This window comes from Micropterus salmoides, unplaced genomic scaffold (genome assembly GCF_014851395.1).
Source record: "Micropterus salmoides isolate LMB-PRFRI ecotype aquatic unplaced genomic scaffold, ASM1485139v1 Ms_hic_scaffold_13, whole genome shotgun sequence".
Lineage (NCBI taxonomy): Eukaryota > Metazoa > Chordata > Actinopteri > Centrarchiformes > Centrarchidae > Micropterus > Micropterus salmoides.
Window position 1 is genome coordinate 34,271,084 of NW_024040374.1, and position 20,362 is coordinate 34,291,445.

At 39.5% G+C, this 20,362-nt stretch overlaps 2 protein-coding genes across 2 annotated transcripts in view; both read right to left on the reverse strand.

Moving 5' to 3' along the window:
* Positions 1–10,138, reverse strand: part of commd2 (COMM domain containing 2) — a gene marked incomplete in the record, with an annotated part of 13,351 nt that extends 3,213 nt beyond the window's left edge. Inside the window, 2 exon segments of the mRNA XM_038716925.1 lie at positions 8,804–8,881; positions 9,971–10,138. Coding sequence (XP_038572853.1) covers positions 8,804–8,881; positions 9,971–10,037 — 145 coding nt within the window.
* Positions 10,139–11,050: 912 nt separating this feature from the next.
* lmnb2 (lamin B2) overlaps positions 11,051–20,362 on the reverse strand; it is a 38,710-nt gene continuing 29,398 nt past the window's right edge. Inside the window, exons 11-13 of the mRNA XM_038716923.1 lie at positions 19,915–20,034; positions 19,656–19,733; positions 11,051–14,987 (exon numbers count right to left, since the gene is read on the reverse strand). Coding sequence (XP_038572851.1) covers positions 14,952–14,987; positions 19,656–19,733; positions 19,915–20,034 — 234 coding nt within the window. The 3' untranslated portion in view covers positions 11,051–14,951. The remainder of the gene's footprint in view (positions 14,988–19,655; positions 19,734–19,914; positions 20,035–20,362) is intronic.

Below are 20,362 nucleotides of genomic sequence, written 5' to 3' on the forward strand. Positions count from 1 at the left end.
GGTAAAACAATTACATAATATTATTCATACATTTATACTTTCATTTCAGTAAATATTTTAATAAGTATCAAAAGTTACAATTTAAAACAGATTTTAATGTACTTTTTAGACGATTTAACTTGTGTCCTGGGTTTTTGTCAACACAGTCAGACATGTTTTTTAAAAAAAAAAAAAAAAAAATCAGGAATAATTGAAGGCTGCTAAAAGTCTGAGGACCCCTTTATCACTTCCTTGTTCTTTCTAATGCTATGAGACCACTCTAGCTCTGGTAAGTTTTTTTTAGATTCTATGTATTTTACACCTCCTTGTTGACACCTCGCATCTCATAACCATAGTGTGTCAGCACCATAATTAATGTAATGCAAGATTTGTATCATATTTTCTCTTATAAATTCTTAATTTAAGTAGATTATAGAGGTCACTAGCAACTAATGATAAACAATGGCTCCTGTGATGAGCACATGTATTTTGAGGGGAAATATGGTATTTTGTCAATTCCGTCAGATGTCAACCCCATCAGGATTTGTGTCTGACGGTGCTGACTGTCTCTAAGACGGTGTTGACAAATGCCACTGAAGTGCATTATTCCTCATTTTAGTATATTTACTTTAGTGACATTACTTCCTAAACATTTGATATTACTGTTATTCAGTTTCATGTGTTGAATTTTAAGCAATTGCCACAAAATAACTTTGTTTTGTATTGAATCTCATTTTCATAGCCTCTCAAGTACTCAATATGTAATAAGGTGTTGCTTATACTTGTGCATCAGAAAAGTATACTGACTGCATAATGAAATGCATTTCAGGCCATAATGGTTAGTGAGAAGCTATTAGTGAAGGAACGAAAGAGAAGGAACAGTAAGTATCAAAAAAGAAGGTGAAAAAAATTTATGAAACGTCGACTTGATGGCAACAGATGTCTCTCTAAAATCCCAATTTATGCCTCGGTCAGAAGTACCTTCACACACATACAGCTCACCCATGCCGTAGATACTGATGCACCCCCATATCTATGACTGATCCTGACAAATTCAGAAATAAATAAATAAGCATCTGATTAAATGCCCAAAATATAAAGTAGATAAATAAATAAATGTAGGTAGTAATTAAAGTATACAAGGAGACATAAATGTATAAATCTCTTTTAATTTGCTTCTTTATTTAGTCACCTTTGTAATAATTAACTTATTTATTTATTGTCCGTTATAATCTTCAACTTTATTTATTAATTACATCTAAAATGTATTTATTTATGTGTTTTAATATTTTTGTATTTTTTTTCTTCCTTTGCATTTCTACCCTATTTATTTCCACAATGGTTATATATTTCTGCCTCCTGTTTTTACATTTCTCTATGCATTTCTGCCTCATTATGCAAATGAGGAGGGGCTGTGTCTCCATACATACCACCCAGTACCTTTCGCTGAAATTTTGCCACAAAGGTGGGGCGCTCCAATGCATCCTTACTTGCAAAGACTAAGCCTTTGGTGGATGCTACTTTTATATCCAGTCAGGACTCCTCACCTATCAGTTATTGTGGAGTCTTCCAAACAGGTGTTACTTGAATATTCTGTGCACTTGGGGTTTGTAGTTTGTGTACAAGCAGCATATATTTGAAGAGGTTGTGGACTTTACAATGGGGTTATGTTCATGGACTATTCCCTGTAAAGTCCCTCTACTCCCTTGAGATGTTAATCCAAAAAAAGATTGGTTATATAATGTATTTTCTTCGTATCTTATAATGTTACAATATTTGTGAGAGTTCAATGATAATTTTGAATTAAATATCTTACAAGTTTGTCACCACCGTCAGTTTTGTGTCAACACTGTCGATGCCTTGTCAACTCCATCAGATGGACTTTGTTGTTTTAAAAAAAAAAAGACGATATGTTTTGTTCCATCAAGAATATTTGTCTATAACATTGTTGCATTTTCAAAGTTAATGTATAATTTGAACACTTGACACATAAGGTCATTCAAAATTATTTTTTTGACATTTCTATGTTTCTGATGGTGTTGACAAAAATCTAGTTCTGATCCCGCAAAACATCTGATTTATGACAAATTAAAAACTGGGAGGTTGTTCCAAAACATGGTTATATAGCCAAAGCCTCATTTAACAAAGATGTATACATAGTTTTTTTTTTAAATAATCAAGATTTATTTTGTCCCTGATCTCAAGAATCACAGAAGTTATGTACATGTCCCATACTGTGTCTGAGTATTCTGATGGAGTCCACTGTACACCTAAATTCTCATTAAGTCACGGTCTTCAGATATTCTTTAACACTAGTCTACTGCATGCATTTAATTTATGCAAGTCACATCACTCATCACCGATCGATCACTATGTTCCATTATAGCAATCAGACGCTTTTTTTAGTGCAGCAGCTTTCATTCATTCTTTCATCAGCTGATTTTACTCGCAGCTGCTTTCATCAGATGCAGTAGGTGAGATCGGCTGGATTTGCTTGCTTCATTAGAGACTTTAGTGCAGTTTAGTGACTTGTCCGACTCCTAGCTTCTTTAATATGTTTTATTGTCGTCTATTGGACTAAACACAGGAATGACCAGCCTCACATGTAACTGAATGGAAGACGATAAATTATGTAAAACGTGTTTCTTGCTGACAGACTCTCTGACTCTGACTATAATTGTCTCCATAATAAAAGTTGATGGCAGAAATAAAAGAAAAATAAAATCTTTCTAATAGGCTAAATGAAGAAAGTTGTGTGTGGTGCTTTTGTTGTTCAGACCTACAATGAACTCAGATTTTAACTAGACATTGAATCATAAAACAAATCAAATATAGCCTAACTCTTTGCAGTGATACACTCAATCTGTGGTGATGTGTCGGTCAGTAAAAGACTTCCGCGAAGTATGCACTGGTGTATCATCGCTCATAGCTCCTCAGAGATCGATCCTCGTTCCTCGGAGCGCAAATAATGCTGCGTTCCATTTACCTCGGAGGTTGGAGGTCGGAGCTGGGAATGACGTCACACCTGAGTTGACGGTGTTCCAGTTAACAAGTCGGAAAACCTCACTCGGCCAGCTGTTTGTTTACAACTAGCCAGGTTAGCTATTGATACGCCGGTTGATTAAGAAAACGCATTGTGCGGTATTTACTCACACTAAACACTGTAGCAACACGTCCACAGACATCTTGGTGTACGAACATTTATATGACTCGCAAGTACACAGAAGTGCTAATAAACAGTATAAACTACAGCTTTCACTAACTGTTGATACCCCGACAGCCATCTTGGATCACAAACTCGGGGTAGTGCGGTTCTCCCAACTTCCCAAGTCGGGATTCCGACTTAAGGGGGCGTTCCCTTTGAAATTTTGACCTTTGAACTTGGAAATTCCGACGTCCCATGTCAACTGGAATGCACTATGGTCTCAATCTGTGTTCTTGTCTGTACTTGTGTTCTTATGAAACATCATCTTTTGTGGCCCAAATACTGTCCCAATACAGAAGTTTGCATTTTGGCAAGAATGGTTAAAAATCCCTGAAATGTTCTTGACACGCCCATTTTATCAAGGATGCATTGGTTGGTAACTTGTGTGAACTTGACGGCAGAGATATCCCAGCATTCATTTCGGCATTCAAGCGAGGGGTGGAAAGAAGCTGAGAGAGAGGCCAGAACAGAATGTTTTGTACTCTTTTCATACGTTATTTCATCACTAAATCCACTTCTGATAAGTTTTGAGGTGAGAAATCAACTGTGTAGATGTCGAATATTGGCAGTTTTACTAAAAATGATGGCGAATCAAAAATGTGCTCAATCGTTTTCGGAGTTGTGACGCTCCGCAACCCTCAGCGGTGGAAGCTAACGAACTGAACGGCCAGATCAGCTCACAGAGCCCTCAGACACGCAGACCACTGCAGCCAACACAGCAGAGTCCAGCAACACCGGCACAGTAAAGACCCACAGCTGTAAGATCGTTTTAACATTCATACCGCTGTTATTCTGTCATTACATTCTGAATATATTTGTAAGGTTTTAAGTTAAATCAAGAGACATCTGGATGATGTACAGAAATGTTGATGTACAAAAAATCTGGTCTTGTGAATCTTTGCGTCTTTGCTTTATTATTATTATTATTATTATATTAGACATTACATTGTTAGTGTACAGTAGAGTTGTGGTCACTGTATATAGTAGAGACCAGCATCTGCATAGACGTTTTACCCCCACCTCCACCGTCTCTGTAGCTATCCAGGCGATTTGCGATCACAGGAGCCAGTGTTTTCTTTAAGGATTTACTTTGATGATTAGAACGGCTGCTGTCAGTCATTTAAATGTTTCCATCCGTGCAGTAATGTCACAGCAAATATCATGAGATAAAACAGAAAAAACCTGCAGTAATAAACTTGACAGGACAGACAGAGGAAACAGAATTAAACTTTCAGCTTCTATAATCCACGTTTAGCCTCTGATGGAGCTCAGGGTTGATCAGGAGGACGGCTGCTTTACTCCAAACACTTTTACTGTATGAAACTGGACTCTGTGTGAGACCTTTTAGATGTGAAGAATAACACAGAACATGAATTAACACCAGATCCTGACCGATCCTGTCGGCGTGTCGGGAGATTTACAACCGCATAAAATGTGATTTCATTTTATTGTCAACCTAATGAGGCTGTATAAAATGATTCTTCAGGACACAACACATAAAAGGTAAGGACTTCATAAAGTGCCTGCCTGTAAGCTGGATGGTATGCTTACTCATATAGGGACACAATATCTACAGCTAAAGCTAATAAAGATATCATTGTTGTCAGTGTGATATAAGTAGTGGTGATGTACATACACAATGTTGTTTCTTATAGCCTACATAAACAGAAATAAAATGTTTCCGTTTTAATCTCTCCAGTTTACTATTTATACTCTTAGTAAAGTTCATAACAAGTCAACTTTACATGCAGAAGATCAAGTATACGGTTTTACTCTAACTGTAGACAAAATAGCACAGTTCAATAGAGTAATAGACCCCACCGTGGCAAAGTAAGCGCACCATATAACGTACTGCATGTGATAACTCATGTGCAGTGCGTGAAAGGGCCATCGACTGTGTGATTGAACAGCTGATACTCGCACATTAGTTTCTATCATGGGTAAGTAATAGCTACTCCTGCCAGACAATAAAGTGTACTAAACTTTACAGTGTAGTGATGTTAACACAGTATATCGTTAGTGAACACTACTGCCGGTCAGTTTTTGGTTGTCATGGTAATGTATTAAGTCCGACTATTAACCACACCCCCATTCTCTGTTTGAGAAAGAACATTAACCAAAAACGGCTGTTAAAACTTGCTGGAGGGGGGCTTTAAGCACAGTTGCAATGATATCTTCTCCTTTTCACCTTTAATAATGCTTATACCGGTAATTATGGGATTGTATAACTGCTTATGACCCTGAGAAGAGTGTCGTCATTGTGGAAAGATATTTGATAGAACATGCGCAAATAGACTTTGAGACATTAACTCTTATTAAATAAAAATTTCTTAAAATACAGAAACCTCAAGACAAAAGGTGACCTCCCACCGTTTGACATGCCCCAGAGGAGTGACAAACAAATCCCAGAAAACCTTGTTGTCTCGCACTCTTATTACGCTCTGGTCCTGAAACTTTCCTGCCTTCAACAATTTTCTGCCAGGAGAAACCTCCATGACCTTTGTCTACCCCCAGCGCCACAAGGGCGCAGTTATATTTTCTGCCCCCCCTCTTCTAGAACCACCAACGGGCAATTTACCTGCTGCCGTTTTTCCATTGTAGCCTAGGCCTATTTGTTTCTATACAATATTCATAGTCCCCCAGTCTTAGTTTTTAGTCTCAGTAAAAAAGTGTGTTATGTAGCCTAGGCTACCACCCACTTTTGTTAACAGGTGTTAATATAAAGACAGATTGAAAAAAAAAACGTTGAAAAAAAAAACGTCATTTAGGCCTGTGCATAAGCGCCAGCAGGTAGAAATTGATCTCTTCATATAAACATTCTGTGTTGCTACTGGCAACACCTTTAGTCTACTAATAAACATTCATGCAGACTTGCTCAGTGCAGCGAGTGAAGGAGAGGTTTATGGTGGGGAGGTTAGAAGAGTCATGATGTGTCATGGATTCATTCTGCATCTGATGGCTCATCATCTGATGGCTCATCATCTGATGGCTCATCATCTGATGGCGATCCACTTGCACAGAGTAAACATGCGTAAATTCTGTATTCATTTTCATTTGCCAACAGCAAGGCTAGGCTGAATAGAGTGAAAACTTTTAGGGAGGCATGATCATCAAAACAAATGCTGCAGCGGATCGACTTTTCAAACTGCGTGTAGCCCTAAATTATGGCTTGCAATTATTCTAAGATATAAAACATATGCCTATAGGCCTAACATGAAGTATGGTCTATAAACACAGAGCCTATGAAATAGACTTAGTGCAAAGTTGTCTTTCCCTGTGATAGGCTACAGGTGTCTTTTGTGTCCCTTAAGAAGCGCGTCTCTCCCTCGTGTTTTTTTTTTTTAATCTATGAAGAATAGTTTTACACCACCATTTAGGCTATTGCCTATAAAAACAACAATTAGTCAGTCATTTTAATACACCATAATTTAGAAAAATGACTCTGTGTTTAGAATATTGGGTAAAGTAGGTAATTGTTATATTTGTGCATCTATAGTGAAAACACCGACATTTTGCCACCCACAGGATGAAAACAAATACAGAAATTGGCATAGCAGGCTGATAACCTATGGTTATCAAAAAGACCAAAAAGATTATTGGCCCTATCTTGCACCCAGCGCAAAGCGGTGCAAAGCACAGCGCAAGTGTCATTGCTAGTTTCCAACCAGCACAGTTGTCATTTTCATGTCAAGCCCCAAGTCGTTTAAATAGCAAATGTACTTGCGCCCATCTATGCGGCCATGGGAGTGCTGGTCTTAAAATGAAGTGTGGTCAGACAAATTGTTGGCACATTGCTATACTGAGACAGCAGAAAGTGAATGTGCCATTGACCCAAAAAACAGGTCTAACATCATGGCAGTATTTCACTGTTGTTATTTTAGGGGCACATTACTGTGACATTTGTTGCGCATTGTGCACAACGCACAGCAGAGTAACTTCATTGATTATTAAAATCAGGATCGGTCAGGATCTAATGTTAATTGATGTTCTGTGTTGTTCTACACATCCAAAAGGTCTCATACACAGTCCAGGTTCATACAGTGAAACTGTTTAAGGGTAAAGCAGCCGTGCTCCTGATCCATACATCATATCCATCAATAAAACACAAAACAAAGAAACCAGTGTAGGGGAGAGATGTGACCCACGAACGTTTCATCATACTTTATCATACACAGCGTAGTGAGAATCAGTTTCTCTCTGTTAACAGACTGGAGTTCCGACACTTCACTGATAAAACAGGCCATTTTTTCTGCTGTCAAACTATCAGAATTAGAGTCGGACACGCCCCAAACCCAACTGTGCCATGTGCTTCATGCCGTGCGCTTACATCGTTACCTCAGCAATGTTTAGTTATATTCATGAGGTCTCGCAAACCTTTAGAGACTTTTCTTCATTTTGCTTTTGTTTAAAGTAAAGCAACCATCAAGTTTTTGCTTTTGAAACCATCTCTCGTTTTAAATTAACTTTCACTACTTCATCGGCCAATGGAGTCAGTAAAGTATTTCAAACGACACTCGACATCAGCACCATGAGCCACAAATCAGAACCATGTCTACTGTTAGACTGTTTCCTGCCGCTGCCTGAATGTTGAGGGGCCACGGAGCAAATCAGCTGTTCTAAACATTGAGTCCCGCCGGGCTGCCTTCCCATGTGCCTAGCCTGTTGAGAAAGCCGTCAAACCGCGACGAGCCGATGGACAGTGTGTGGCTCTCGGACAGGCTCAGGAAACAACAAAAACAGTAAGGCAAAACAAACAACATTCTGTGATTAGAGATGTCCTGGAGTTTTGAAACTTCAACCCTTTAGAATTGAAACGGATCAATTAATAATTGACTGAGTATTAATAACTAGCAAAAAATTTATATTAAAATATTTATTATGTTATAATAAAGAAAATGAATCAGTTCTTTGTTGTTTCAAACCGTTTCCACAAAGTTGAGAGCATGAGCAATTAGCAAAATATCTTGGTATGCTGAAGCTTTAACAGTTCCTTTCACTGGAACTAAGGGGCCAAGCCCTGAAAAACGACCCCACACCATAAACCCCCTCCACCAAACTTTACAGTTGGCACAGTGCAATCAGGCAAGTACCGTTCTCCTGACAACCACCAAACCCAGACTCGTCCATCGGATTACCAGACAGATAAGCGTGATTCCACCACTGCATCTGACACCTTGCACTTGGTGATGTAAGGCTTGGATGCAGCTGCTCAGCCATGGAAAACCAGGCCACACAACGTTTAGAGGTCTATAGCTATTGACTGTAAAAATGTGCACCGTGTACCTCAGCATGCGCTGACCCTGCTCTGTGATGTTATGTGGCCTACCACTTCATGGCTGAGTTTCTGATGTTCACAATCGCTTCCACTTTGTTATAATATCCTAATAGTTGATCGTGGAATATTTGGTTGTGAGAAAATTTCACGAACGGACTTACTGCACAGGTGGCAACCTGTCACGGTACCACACTTGAGTGACACTGAGCTCCTGAGAGCGACCCATTCTTTCACAAATGTTTGTAGAAGCAGTCTGCATGCCGAGGTGCTTGATTTTATACACCTGAATTCAGTGATTTGGAGGGGTGTCCTTAAACTTTTGGCAATATAATGTATAGTCTTACTGGCTGCTCCCTCGTAGATCTTGGGGTTGGTTCCTCTCCTTAGGAACTCCAGCGCTATGCGTCCAAACTCTCTAACCACTGAGGACCAAAAAACACAAATGCTCAATGAATGAAACACCAAAGCCATCAATGTGTAAAATTCATATTTCAGGTTAGGATGATGGTAAATGGACTCTACTTGTATAGCACCTTTTTCATCCCCAAACCACTCAAAGCACTTCACTTACGTCACATTCACCCATTCACACACTGATGATACAGGCTGGCATGCAAGGTAGATGCTCATTTCAGCAGCAAATTACAAACCGTGCGCTCTGGAGGGGAGTTCCTGACTGTTTCCACACCAAAAAGAAAGGCAAGGAAATGGCTACAGCATACCAGTTATGTTAAACCATATCAGAGAGAGATATTTAATGTGTCTTGTTCGGCACTAGAATCAATGTATCATTTTGTTTCATATACACAACAAAATCAAATCATATTAAGCCATTAAATAATGTTACAGTTTCAAGTGGTAGATGAGATGCTCTGGCATCAGGTTAACTTATTTTTAAAGAGAGTAACGTTAACAGTCTTAAAGGGACCTTTTGACTGAAATGTGTATTTGGTTCCAAGGAACCATTGCAATCAGTGGTGAAATGCAAATATGTGAGTATTTGATGTTCTTTACGTTCTCTACTTCACAAAATTATTATATTAATATTATTTATATTACATAAGCAAACATTTACATCATTATATTATTTATTTTTACTCAGCAGCTACATTTAATAGACTAGATCTGTCACAGATTAAGATTTTACTGAGTCATCTAAAATATGATGACTAAAGTAGTTCAGATTAGCTCCCAGGACACACACACACGCTGATTATGTTTCTGTACTTGTAATGCAGTTAGTTTTGACTGGTTAAGGAAGAGAAGCAACACTACAAAGTATCTTAATTGTTCTTCCACTGCTGTGCAGTATGAGAGATCCTCTGTTATCCTGACACTTCCCAGCTCTACTCTTGAACGTCAACATTTTGCGTTGGTGACAGAGACGGTTAAATATTTTCTAAATGCACCCCGTGTTCACAGTCAGCTGCCAGTCACAAGGTGACATCACAGAAGCAGCAGATCCCTTCACGCTGCCGTGCCCCCTTTCCCCCGTCAGACTAGCTCATCACCTGCGGCGTCGACCTTCGGCAGGAAGGCGAGGTGCTCCTTGTGGTCTTCAGACAAAACCAGCAGCATCCTGAACGAGAACGTCCTGTTCAACAACCCAACTACACTTTATCAGTCAGGAACAACCCGGAAAACGGTCAACCGCAGCGCGTCCTTCTTCTTTGGTGTTCCCCCGCAGCTGTTGTCCTGGTTGTTGCATTACTGCCATCTTCTGGACTCAATCACCTCCTTCAGCGAGCCTGATCCAAGGGGTAAGCCCATTAACGACGCTGAAGTTAGCTTCCGATTCGGCAGTTAAGGCCAAAGTTAAGGGGAACTTAAGTGAAAGTTAACTTACGTTGCTGAGCGACTGAATCTCCGTTTTTTGCACCTCTTACTGCTGTGAAGAACGCTGTTAGGCAAAGCCTTAACGCTTAACGTCAGATTTGAAAAAACTTATCAAGAGTAAATTTATGTTTTGATGCTTGTTCAAAAGGTAAATATAATAATAATAATGTTGTTTTAAAGTAAAACATAGGCTCTTTACATGTCCATCACCAATGAAATGGAGAGACGTGGGCTTATCAAATGAAGGATGTGGAAAAATTGTTAAGCAATACTTTTTACATTTTCACAATGGAATAAAGATTTTACAGGACTATGTCTCCAAAAGTCTCTGGCTTCTCTGACATAATAAACTTTAGATTTGAGAGCTCTAGCTGTGGTGGTTTTGGATCTGGACCTGGTCTAATGTGGTCTGCATGTGGCGAAAGAGCAGTGAAATCGCCTTTTATCATTTTCACAAATAAAAAAAGTTTAAATACTTAAATACTTTCATTAATACAGGCCAATATACTTTGACTTTCAGTTGGTTTACCATTTAAAATATGTAAATAATAAACAGACAAATGGTTGTCTTCTTTGGAGTTGTCTGGAACGCAGCGCAAGTTCCACCTGGCATTGTTTACTTGTGCTACCTCTTCATAATGTGTAGTGCTTTCTGTTACTTTAGTAGTTTATATTGAGTTTAATTCAGTGAGAGTTCATTCATAAACTGATATGTTCAGTTTGCCATTCAAAAACATCAAGAACCACTAATGATATCAAATGTGTTTATGCAAAACATTTATTGTGTGTACAAAAAGTAGTTCAACAGTTAATCATGAATGAAAACTTTCATTTGGCATGCAGAATTAACTCAGATGTTCATTGTTGGTCACTTCCCAATTACTACACAGAAGTTGTTGCTTCTGCCAATATGAAACAGGATTTTCACATCCTTCACTCACCAACTGAAAACTTGAAACTCTAAGCAGAAAACTATGAGTAGTGTTCAGTATTGTTTTATCAAAATCTTCAAATATATTTAAGCCCACAAATCAGTTTTTACCCTTCTGTTTGGGCCAGGAAAGCCCAACCCTGAATCATCCCAGAAATCCTAAACACAAAATAATGAAACATTTCATGTAAACATAATGATTATATAGACAAGAACTCTATAGAAAAATAACTAGCAATGGACAGCACACAAGAACATATTAGTATCCCAAGATGGCACACAAGGTGCAAGAGCAATACTATTACAATGTACTGCAATCCAAAACAAAAGAAAATACAGAGATGGAAATAATGCAGTCCATCAGAATATCGCCACACACCGTATCAGTTAATCAAGTGTTTTCACCATTTTACTGCTTGTAATGTTATGCAGTACATACATGTCAGTTTAATATTTTACACTGACAAAGCCACTCACAAGCCTTTTCTTTTAAGCATATTATTTTAGTGGCCCAGCTAGGGATCAAAACACCAGACCCACATCCACCAGGTAAAACTTCAGAGACAATCTGGACCAGTCTGTTCCATGACAATCCCAGCAAAGAAATGGTGACTGTTATTACAACAGCATTCTAGCAGATGAGTTAACAAGTTTTATGGCTGTAAACCTATTTATCTAGCACTGCACTAGCCAGGAGATCTGGCAAATCTGAGACACTTATTTTTGGAAGGTGTTGGTGACTGAAACTATAGATATATATAGCAATGGGCTACTCAGAAGGAACTCGTTCGGATCATTCCGTGGTTTTGAGTCACAGATCGGATCATATTTTGGATAGGCAAAAAAACTAAACACATTAGGGTTAAATTAATTTTAAAATGAGCTACTTTGGCTCTGATGTAGCCACTTCTCTCTGTCGCGAGACAGACAGTACTATCTGATTGGTTACACGTCACGAGTAATAGCTTTTCAACATGGAAGGCTGCCATGCTGCATGAGGCCAAGTTGGTCCGTCCGGTGACCAGTGGTGGTCAACAGGATCAATACAGAGAGGGGGATCCATTTCTCTCTTCTACGTATTTATTCCACTACAACACCACACATAGGCCTCACAGATAATTCATTCTCTACTTTTTCAATATAACAGCTATCAGAAATTACAGGTTGTGAGTCAAAACTGTGAAATACAGCTTCAATGCGCAACTGGAAGATAACATCCCAAGCCTCTCCAAACCTTTCCAGCAAGCTTCAAATGGCTGTTTATTCAAGCTCTGCCAATAAGACTGAGATCAGATGAACTATCACATTTCATTGCTATTTTTAAAGAAACAAGGGAGAGAAATAGAAAAGGATAGAGACAAAGCAGAGGGATAGGGGACAGCTTCAGGACTATGATCAGGATTCTGTACCCCAAAGGTTTGGAGCTCATTTGTGGCGGCTGAAGCTCTCAGTCCAACACCTGCCAGTTGGCTGCTGAGCAGCAGTGTCATCAAGCTAACTTTTAATAATGGGATAATCAGTCTTTCAACACAAACTCAAATGAATGCATAATTTTAACAGACTGTCACTACTCAATCTGTAATCTCAACTGCACTATGCAGATCTTTCAAAGGAAGACAAATAAGAAATACAGAGAAAGTGTGCAGCAGGGCAGAATCTATACGGGTAACTACTAGGGGTGTGACAAGATTAAAATGTGACGAGACTCATGCAACTGACACTTTTCACACGCTCTTACATCAATTTTCTAACGCAGTGAAAATAAAATGGAGCAGTGGAGTGCACAAACCTTGCTCTGTTTGGGACTGTGAGCTGCACTTTATTAAAGCTGTGTGTGGATTTGTGGTGAGATTTCTGCCTGATCACAAGTGTTTTCACTTTTCTGGTTTCCAAACAATCCGAAGGGAATACTACCAGTGGAGCAGTAATGTAATCCACAGCAGTAAGAAGCAAGTAGACTTTTTTAAGTAAAATTTACATGAATTCTCATTATAAGATAGTTAGTCTCGTAATTTTACAACTTTTTTCTGGACATTTTAGAGACCAAAGATATATGGGAGAGATTCTGAACCTGCTGAAACACAGGAGCTACTAAAGTCCAAGCGTTTACGACTGAATTAAAATTAATACAGATGAAAAGGTGTCACAAGCACATTTAAGCCCCTTTTCCACTGCATGGTACCAGCTCGCCTTGATTCGCCTTTGTTTGGTTTTCCATTGTAGAAAAGTTGTACCTGCTACTTTTTTTCATATCACCTCCGTCACGGTTCTAAGCAAGCTGAAGCGATACTAAAATGTGATGCGACAACACAGCAGACTACTAATTGGTCAGAGAGAATTGTCACTATTCACTGCATCATGATTGCGCACGCTGGAAAGAGGCCAGCAACAAAGTTTTATATTCTACAATTTTCATACATTATATCTGAGAAGTTTTGAGGTAAGAAATCAACTGTGTAGATTTCAAATATTGAAAGTTTTACGAAAAGTGATGGCGGAACAAAAATTTGGAGTTGAGGAGCTCCCCAAGTGGTGGCGGGGGAAGCCTGTGGCATAGAGCCCTCTGGTCCCACTGTCACATAGACCGCTGCAGCAACAATGGCAGAAACGTATCTGAAAGGAATACAGAATCTCTGAGCCCTGCACTGCATTATATTCTGTTAAGAGTTTTAGATTTAGAATTGTCACCACTTGAATTTTGTTTCCCTTCACATAAGCAAACATTTACATCATAAATTGCTGCAGAAATTTTCACCACAATGTAGGAAATTAACTGTTTAATGCTAAAAACCTTGTCTCGATCTCATGAACCCAATATCGTCTCCGGTCTCAACTCGTGAACGAAGTGTCTCGTCACACCCCTCGCAGCCACACAAATAAATGTTATATATGGGAAACACTTAAAGACCTTAAAGGTCTTGATTTGACCTGAGCAGCTCTTAATTGAATTTTTTCTTCTTGTCGTCCTCTGTGCATGTAGGATGAAACTAAAATGCTCACCAGAGAAGAATGAAAGACAGCCTGTGGGTGGGCTACCTCCGCACTAATACCTTTTTATTTTAAACCAGCGTTTCAAACCATCTCCATACAAATGAGCATTTTAGCACTGTCACAGAAATCTCTAGCCATATTAACACGCCTGAAAAAAGCATATCACATGATCATTCACATACACTGGGAATGCCAGTCTAAACAGGGAGTAGATTGTCCACTCTGCCGTGGGTTTCTTAGTGGCAGAAAATACTAGGAATGAAGACCAGAGATTTCTTTCCTTGGACAGTTATTGACAGAATAAAGCAAACATAGATTGAGAGTCACCTCAAAGCAAATACAGTGATATATTAGAGTGGTAGCTCTCGGTCTTAGGCGTTGGAAAACACCGGTGTAGGGAGAACCTAGGTGTAAAAGTTATGCGTATTTAAACAAAAAGGTATTAGTGTGGATGTAGCCTGAGTCAATATCATGTAGAGTGATGCAAGTAGGGGCTCCAACAACATTTGGATCTTTGCATGATCCACTGACGTTGTCATTGCAAGTTATATTTAGATAAATGACTCATATTAAAGTAGGTCCAGAAATGTGTCCAAAAAATCTCATATTGTCTTGAACAATAAAATCACCAGATGAGGCGGCAATGGACAGGATCATACCTGAGTGGCTTTAAAAAAGAAGGAAAAAAAGAAATATAACAGGGAAGTCAAAGTCATCAACCAAATAGGAAGGCTTCACATGATGGCACACTCTCTGGATGACACTCTGCCCTGTAGGGGAAACAGAAAGGTCCAGATTTTCACAAACAAAAAAACAACAACAAAAAAAAACATCACTCCTCCAAATCACTGAATTCAGGTGTTCCAATCACTTCCATGGCCACAGGTGTATAAAATCAAGCACCTCGGCATGCAGACTGCTTCTACAAACATTTGTGAAAGAATGGGTCACTCTCAGGAGCTCAGTGAATTCAAGCGTGGTACCGTGACAGGTTGCCACCTGTGCAAGTCCATTCATGAAATTTCCTCACTACTAAATATTCCACAATCAATTGTTAGTGGTATTATAACAAAGTGGAAGCAATTGGGAACAACAGAAACTCAGCAACGAAGTGGTAGGCCACATAAAAATCACAGAGCAGGGTCAGCGCACGCTGAGGTACACAGTGCACATTTTTACAGTCAATAGCTATAGACCTCTAAACGTTGTGTGGCCTGGGTTTCCATGGCTGAGCAGCTGCATCCAAGCCTTACATCACCAAGTGCAAGGTGTCAGATGCAGTGGTGTAAAGCACGCCGCCACTGGACACTAGAGCAGTGGAGACGTGTTCTCTGGAGTGATGAATAACTGTACAAACCTGGACATTACAAACTCAGTTGCCAGTTTATTAGGGTATACTTAGCTAAAACTAATGGAGATTAATATAACAGTCCAATATCTGTAAGATTGTATCTACTACATATCCCTCATATATATATATATGTTAGTTTTTGTAATCGTTTTGCAGTATGTAGTTTGTGCTGCTGTTCAACTTTATTGCATTATACATGAGGTAGGATTCATTGCAGAATTGATTTAACAGATGGCATCAGTTGTAGATAGGTGTATCTAATAAACTGTCAACTGAGTGTAGATAGTGAGGCAGGAAGAATTACAGTCCAACAATAAACTGAATTATCAAAGCTGAAAGTACCTATAGTCAGTAAGCCTTGTTGGGAAAATCATTTCAAATGATAACTGCAAGCATTAAAAACAACTCCAAGGTACTGAGAATGAATCAAGACAAAGGGGAGAATCATTTACATGTGTTCTAGGGGTGGGAGAAAAAAAAAATCGATTCTTATATGCATTGTGATGCGGATGTGAAAGATTCTGAATCAATTAACAAATCTACATATCTATAAATTGTACTTTAATTTATTAAAATTTTCCTTATTTTCAAATCTCATTGAAGGCCGTTTTGACGCCTCTGTAGCCCACAGAACCTGCCTGAGCTTTGCAGAACAAAAAGCAACTACTTCAGAGTTTATCATCGACTCATGATGCCTGTGCTCCTTTATCTCCTAATTATATTGGCTACAGCCTTTTTTGTTGCAGATTTTATGGCTGTAGTAAATTTATAAAGATGCTGTTTGTTCTGTTTTTGTAGTTGATTCCACAGTAAAGCTATATTTATTAAGCTGTTTGTTAAGTTAATAATTTCATTATGCTTTAACATCTGTACATTTTAACAATTAATACATTGTTTTTAGGACCAATTGAATAAATATACAGTATACTGTATAATGCTACATGATAAATAAAAGGCTCCAAATAGACCCGGTGATCAGTATCGGCCGATACTGCTTTCAGCAATTGGTGATTGGTCCAAAATATCCTGATTGGAGCACCGCTATTATAAATAACTAGACAGACTATAGTTGTGAATGGAATCACTTTGGGTGGACACTGTAAATATTTTGCACTCTTTAATCCAGTAGGTGACGGTGATGCCACCCGCTATAAAAACGCCAAAAGAAGAATAAGGCCCAGATCAGACAGAAAGCGCTTTGCAGGTTCGAAAATGCAAGGTGTACAGCAATGCCTTATTTTGGTTAAATTTAGAAAAGAGCAAAGGGCTGTTTTTTTTTTATGTTGCTAGGCAACCACTGAATCAGCAGTCCTGTCAGTCTAATCAAAGATTCTAGCGCCAGCGATCTGTAATCTTTGGTTTGCTGCTAAGTAATAACTCATATTAGGAGAAACTTAAATCACAACTCACAGGTCTGTGTCTTGTTGTTAAAAACATCTGCCAAACGGAGGGCGCCTGCTCTGGCATTGTTTGAGGGTGACAGGTGTACAAACACGCAGGAGACTGGGAAAGGGAGATCCGTGTGAGCACATGAGACCCTCAGAAAGAGGAGATACCGCTGGTAGTACCACCAGCTGGTCCAGGTGCTTTATCTTAATGATGGTCGGTTCAAGTCTTATTTTAGGATGAGTCGGGGACTGTTTGTTGCAGTCTCCGTACAATTCAAGGAACTGTAAACTTCCGTCAGCACAACTGAGGGCCACTCTCTCCATTCATTAAATTGGACAATGGAAAGAAATGCAAATGAGGTCGGGCGCTTTTCTGCCTCTGTGCGTTCAGAGCGCTCCTTCAAAAACGCGAGGCGCCCAGGGCACATAAACAGCCCGCAAAACGCTCACTGCCAATACAAAACATTTTTAAAAAGGCTAAATATTTTCAACCTCAAAAAGGGGTCGGACTGCCAGAAAATAAAACCTCCAAAGTGTGGGAGCATTTCACTCTTCACTCAGCCAAAAAGGCTATTATTAACTGCAGCATCTGCAAAGCTGACCTTTCCTGGAAATACCGGAGGATCTGTAGAGGAGGCACGTAATGCTGTTGGCTCTGTGGATGATGAAGACTCGCCTCAATAAGCGGGTAATCCGCCCAAAACTCCCTTTAAAAAAAGTTTTGTGAGTTGTTGAGTTAGGGGAAAATATAGAAAAGTGAAACGGTCTACTACAAATTTGTTATTACTGAATCCCCTGTAAATTCGGCAAATGTAATGCATGCCGTTATTCCTTTTTTCGTATATGGTGTCAGTTTGTCCCGATGTGTTGCAGTACTAAGTACTACTAAACTGCTCAGTCACTGAACAGCAGATCAGAACTTGATTTCAGAGGAACTTTCTGTTGCTGCGGCACTACGCCAGCCCTATGAAAAAGTATTAGATGTATTGATTAGGGCTGAACGATTTTGGAAAATGATCTAATTGTGATTCTGTTTTTTTTTTTGTTTTTTTACCAATATTGCATTGCTATTAAGCCCTTTACCTTCCAGTGTTTCCCATACATAGGCTTTATTTGGGCGGGTCGCCCAGGTAGATTAACTGCCACCCAAGTAAATTTGGGGACCCATTTTAAAGTCGTTCTTGATTGCAGCGCTGCGCATCATCTGACTCGGTCGCTCTCTCTGTCTCGCAAACTTAGACAACAGACCCGTCTGTGAATTGAATGGTTGATATCACAAACACCACTGCTGAGGGCGGCTGTGGCTCAGGAGGTAGAGCGAGAGAGCGTTAATCGGAAGGTCGGCGGTCAGCTCCTCCAGGCTGCATGTCGAAGTGTCCTTGGGCAAGATACTGAACCCCGAATTGCCCCTGGCAGTGTGTGAATGTTACTTTCTGTTTGAGCACTCGGCTCAGTGAATGAATGGTGAATGCAGATGTAGTGTAAAAGCGCTTTGAGTAGTCGAAAAAACTAGAAAAGGCGCTATACAAATATGGAGCATTTACATTTACAAATCCGCCCAACACAATGACCCATCTTCAAATTATTATTAGCGAGCATGTAAGGCGCCTAGCTAATACGGAGAGCTATGTTAACTTTGGAAAACAGCTGTCGAAGTTACCACGCTGTATAACTGGTGCGTTCCAGATAACTGGCTGACTTTTGCCGACTTCATAGATAGGGGAATAAAAACAGTGCCGTCAAGTCAGACACAATCTACCTCCGGTAGACTGCGTGAGCTTAGAACAATGATCAGGCCTTGCTCCCACGAGGTGTAGTGACGTTTTGCAGCTGCCGTGAATTGCATACACATGCAACGCTCTTTTATACTGAGAAAAGAGGTGGATGCAAATTTCGGTAGGTAGCCTACAATATCTGTTTTGCCGAATTATGCAATTCACTTCTTAAGGTCTTTTTAGAACACTTTGCTGTTTGAACGTGGTTAACGCTACATGTTTTCGCTCAATCTCAAGAAATGGTACTTTTACTATGTGTAATAGAATATTAACAATTGTTAACATTCATAAAATATATACTGATCATTTATCACTATTGATGAACCCCACAGAGTAAAGTTAACCAACATAATTAATTAGTGTTTAATAGACATCTTAGTAATTCTCCGACAACACTGGCTGTAACTCTGGACAGACTGGGCCTCTTTCTTGAACGTTTGATGTGAAACACCGTTTCACAGATGTTTCCTGTGTGTGACAACAGCGCCGATCGTCAGAATACACTTAGGCTACCTTACCACACGTGTCTTTCTGTTGTGCACTTTTCCTGTCTGCCAAAGCTGCAGATGGCCCGACAATTTCACCCACCACCACAAATTTACCTGTGGGTTTCTGTAGTGTCAGCTTCTGTCAAGCTTAAGGCCACTGTATAACAAGTCAAGAGACAGCGTAATGTGCAAAGTTGATGATTCATCTGCAGACTGCTTTACTCTTGGGTGTCATGTGACCAGAGCATAATCGCAGCCTTTTGCAATTAGAAAATCTCGTTTTATCATATTGTGATAATATCGCAAATGCAGTTAATCTTTCAGCCCTAGTATCGATTGATTAATTGAAGATTAACAGCTGAATACGGTGAATGCATGTGATTGTTACCTTCATAAGCTGAAAGTATAAAGTAAAAAACAAAACAAGTATACTCACGGTTTGTACCACTTTCTCCTCTTCCTCTCCATTCTCTACATCCACCTGAGTCTTGGTTACACTCCTTCGGGCCACCTCCTGCAGGACAGTTAGTCAGCCCATGTGACTCAAAACAGAAACACCATACTGCAAAGCTCAAGTGCCCTCGCCAAGGATCACACACAGGAACATTCAGAACATGAGGTGGTCTGCGCTTAAAATCAAGGACACAGAAACACAGAGCAAACAGGTAGAATTAGTCATGCACGGATGTCTTTACCTCCCCATCAGCGTTGATCAGAACGGTAACTATGCAATTTCCTGTGCCCCAGGAAGCCTGACTCTTCCACAACAAGTCAGATGGTGGACTGTGGGACACGCCAGCATCAGCAGACCACACCTGTACACACAAAGTGCAGATAAATACATCATGAAGTCTTCATACCGAAGAACTTAAAGCTTTACATGTCAAATTGTAATCAGTACCCCATTAGTTAGTCCATTTGCTCCTCCACACTGTCCTTTTTACCACACGTTTCATTAAAATGGAACAAATACAAAGAGAATCTGTGTATGGTAAACCAAGTCGTTTTAAAAACCAAAACAGAAAACTATTGATTTTGATATTTAATGTGTCTGATTTGTGTAGCTTTGTGTGTTACCCTTGAAAAACCTGCAGCAGATGCACTTGAGATGGCGGTGCATGATTAAATGTAGGCTAATTAAGA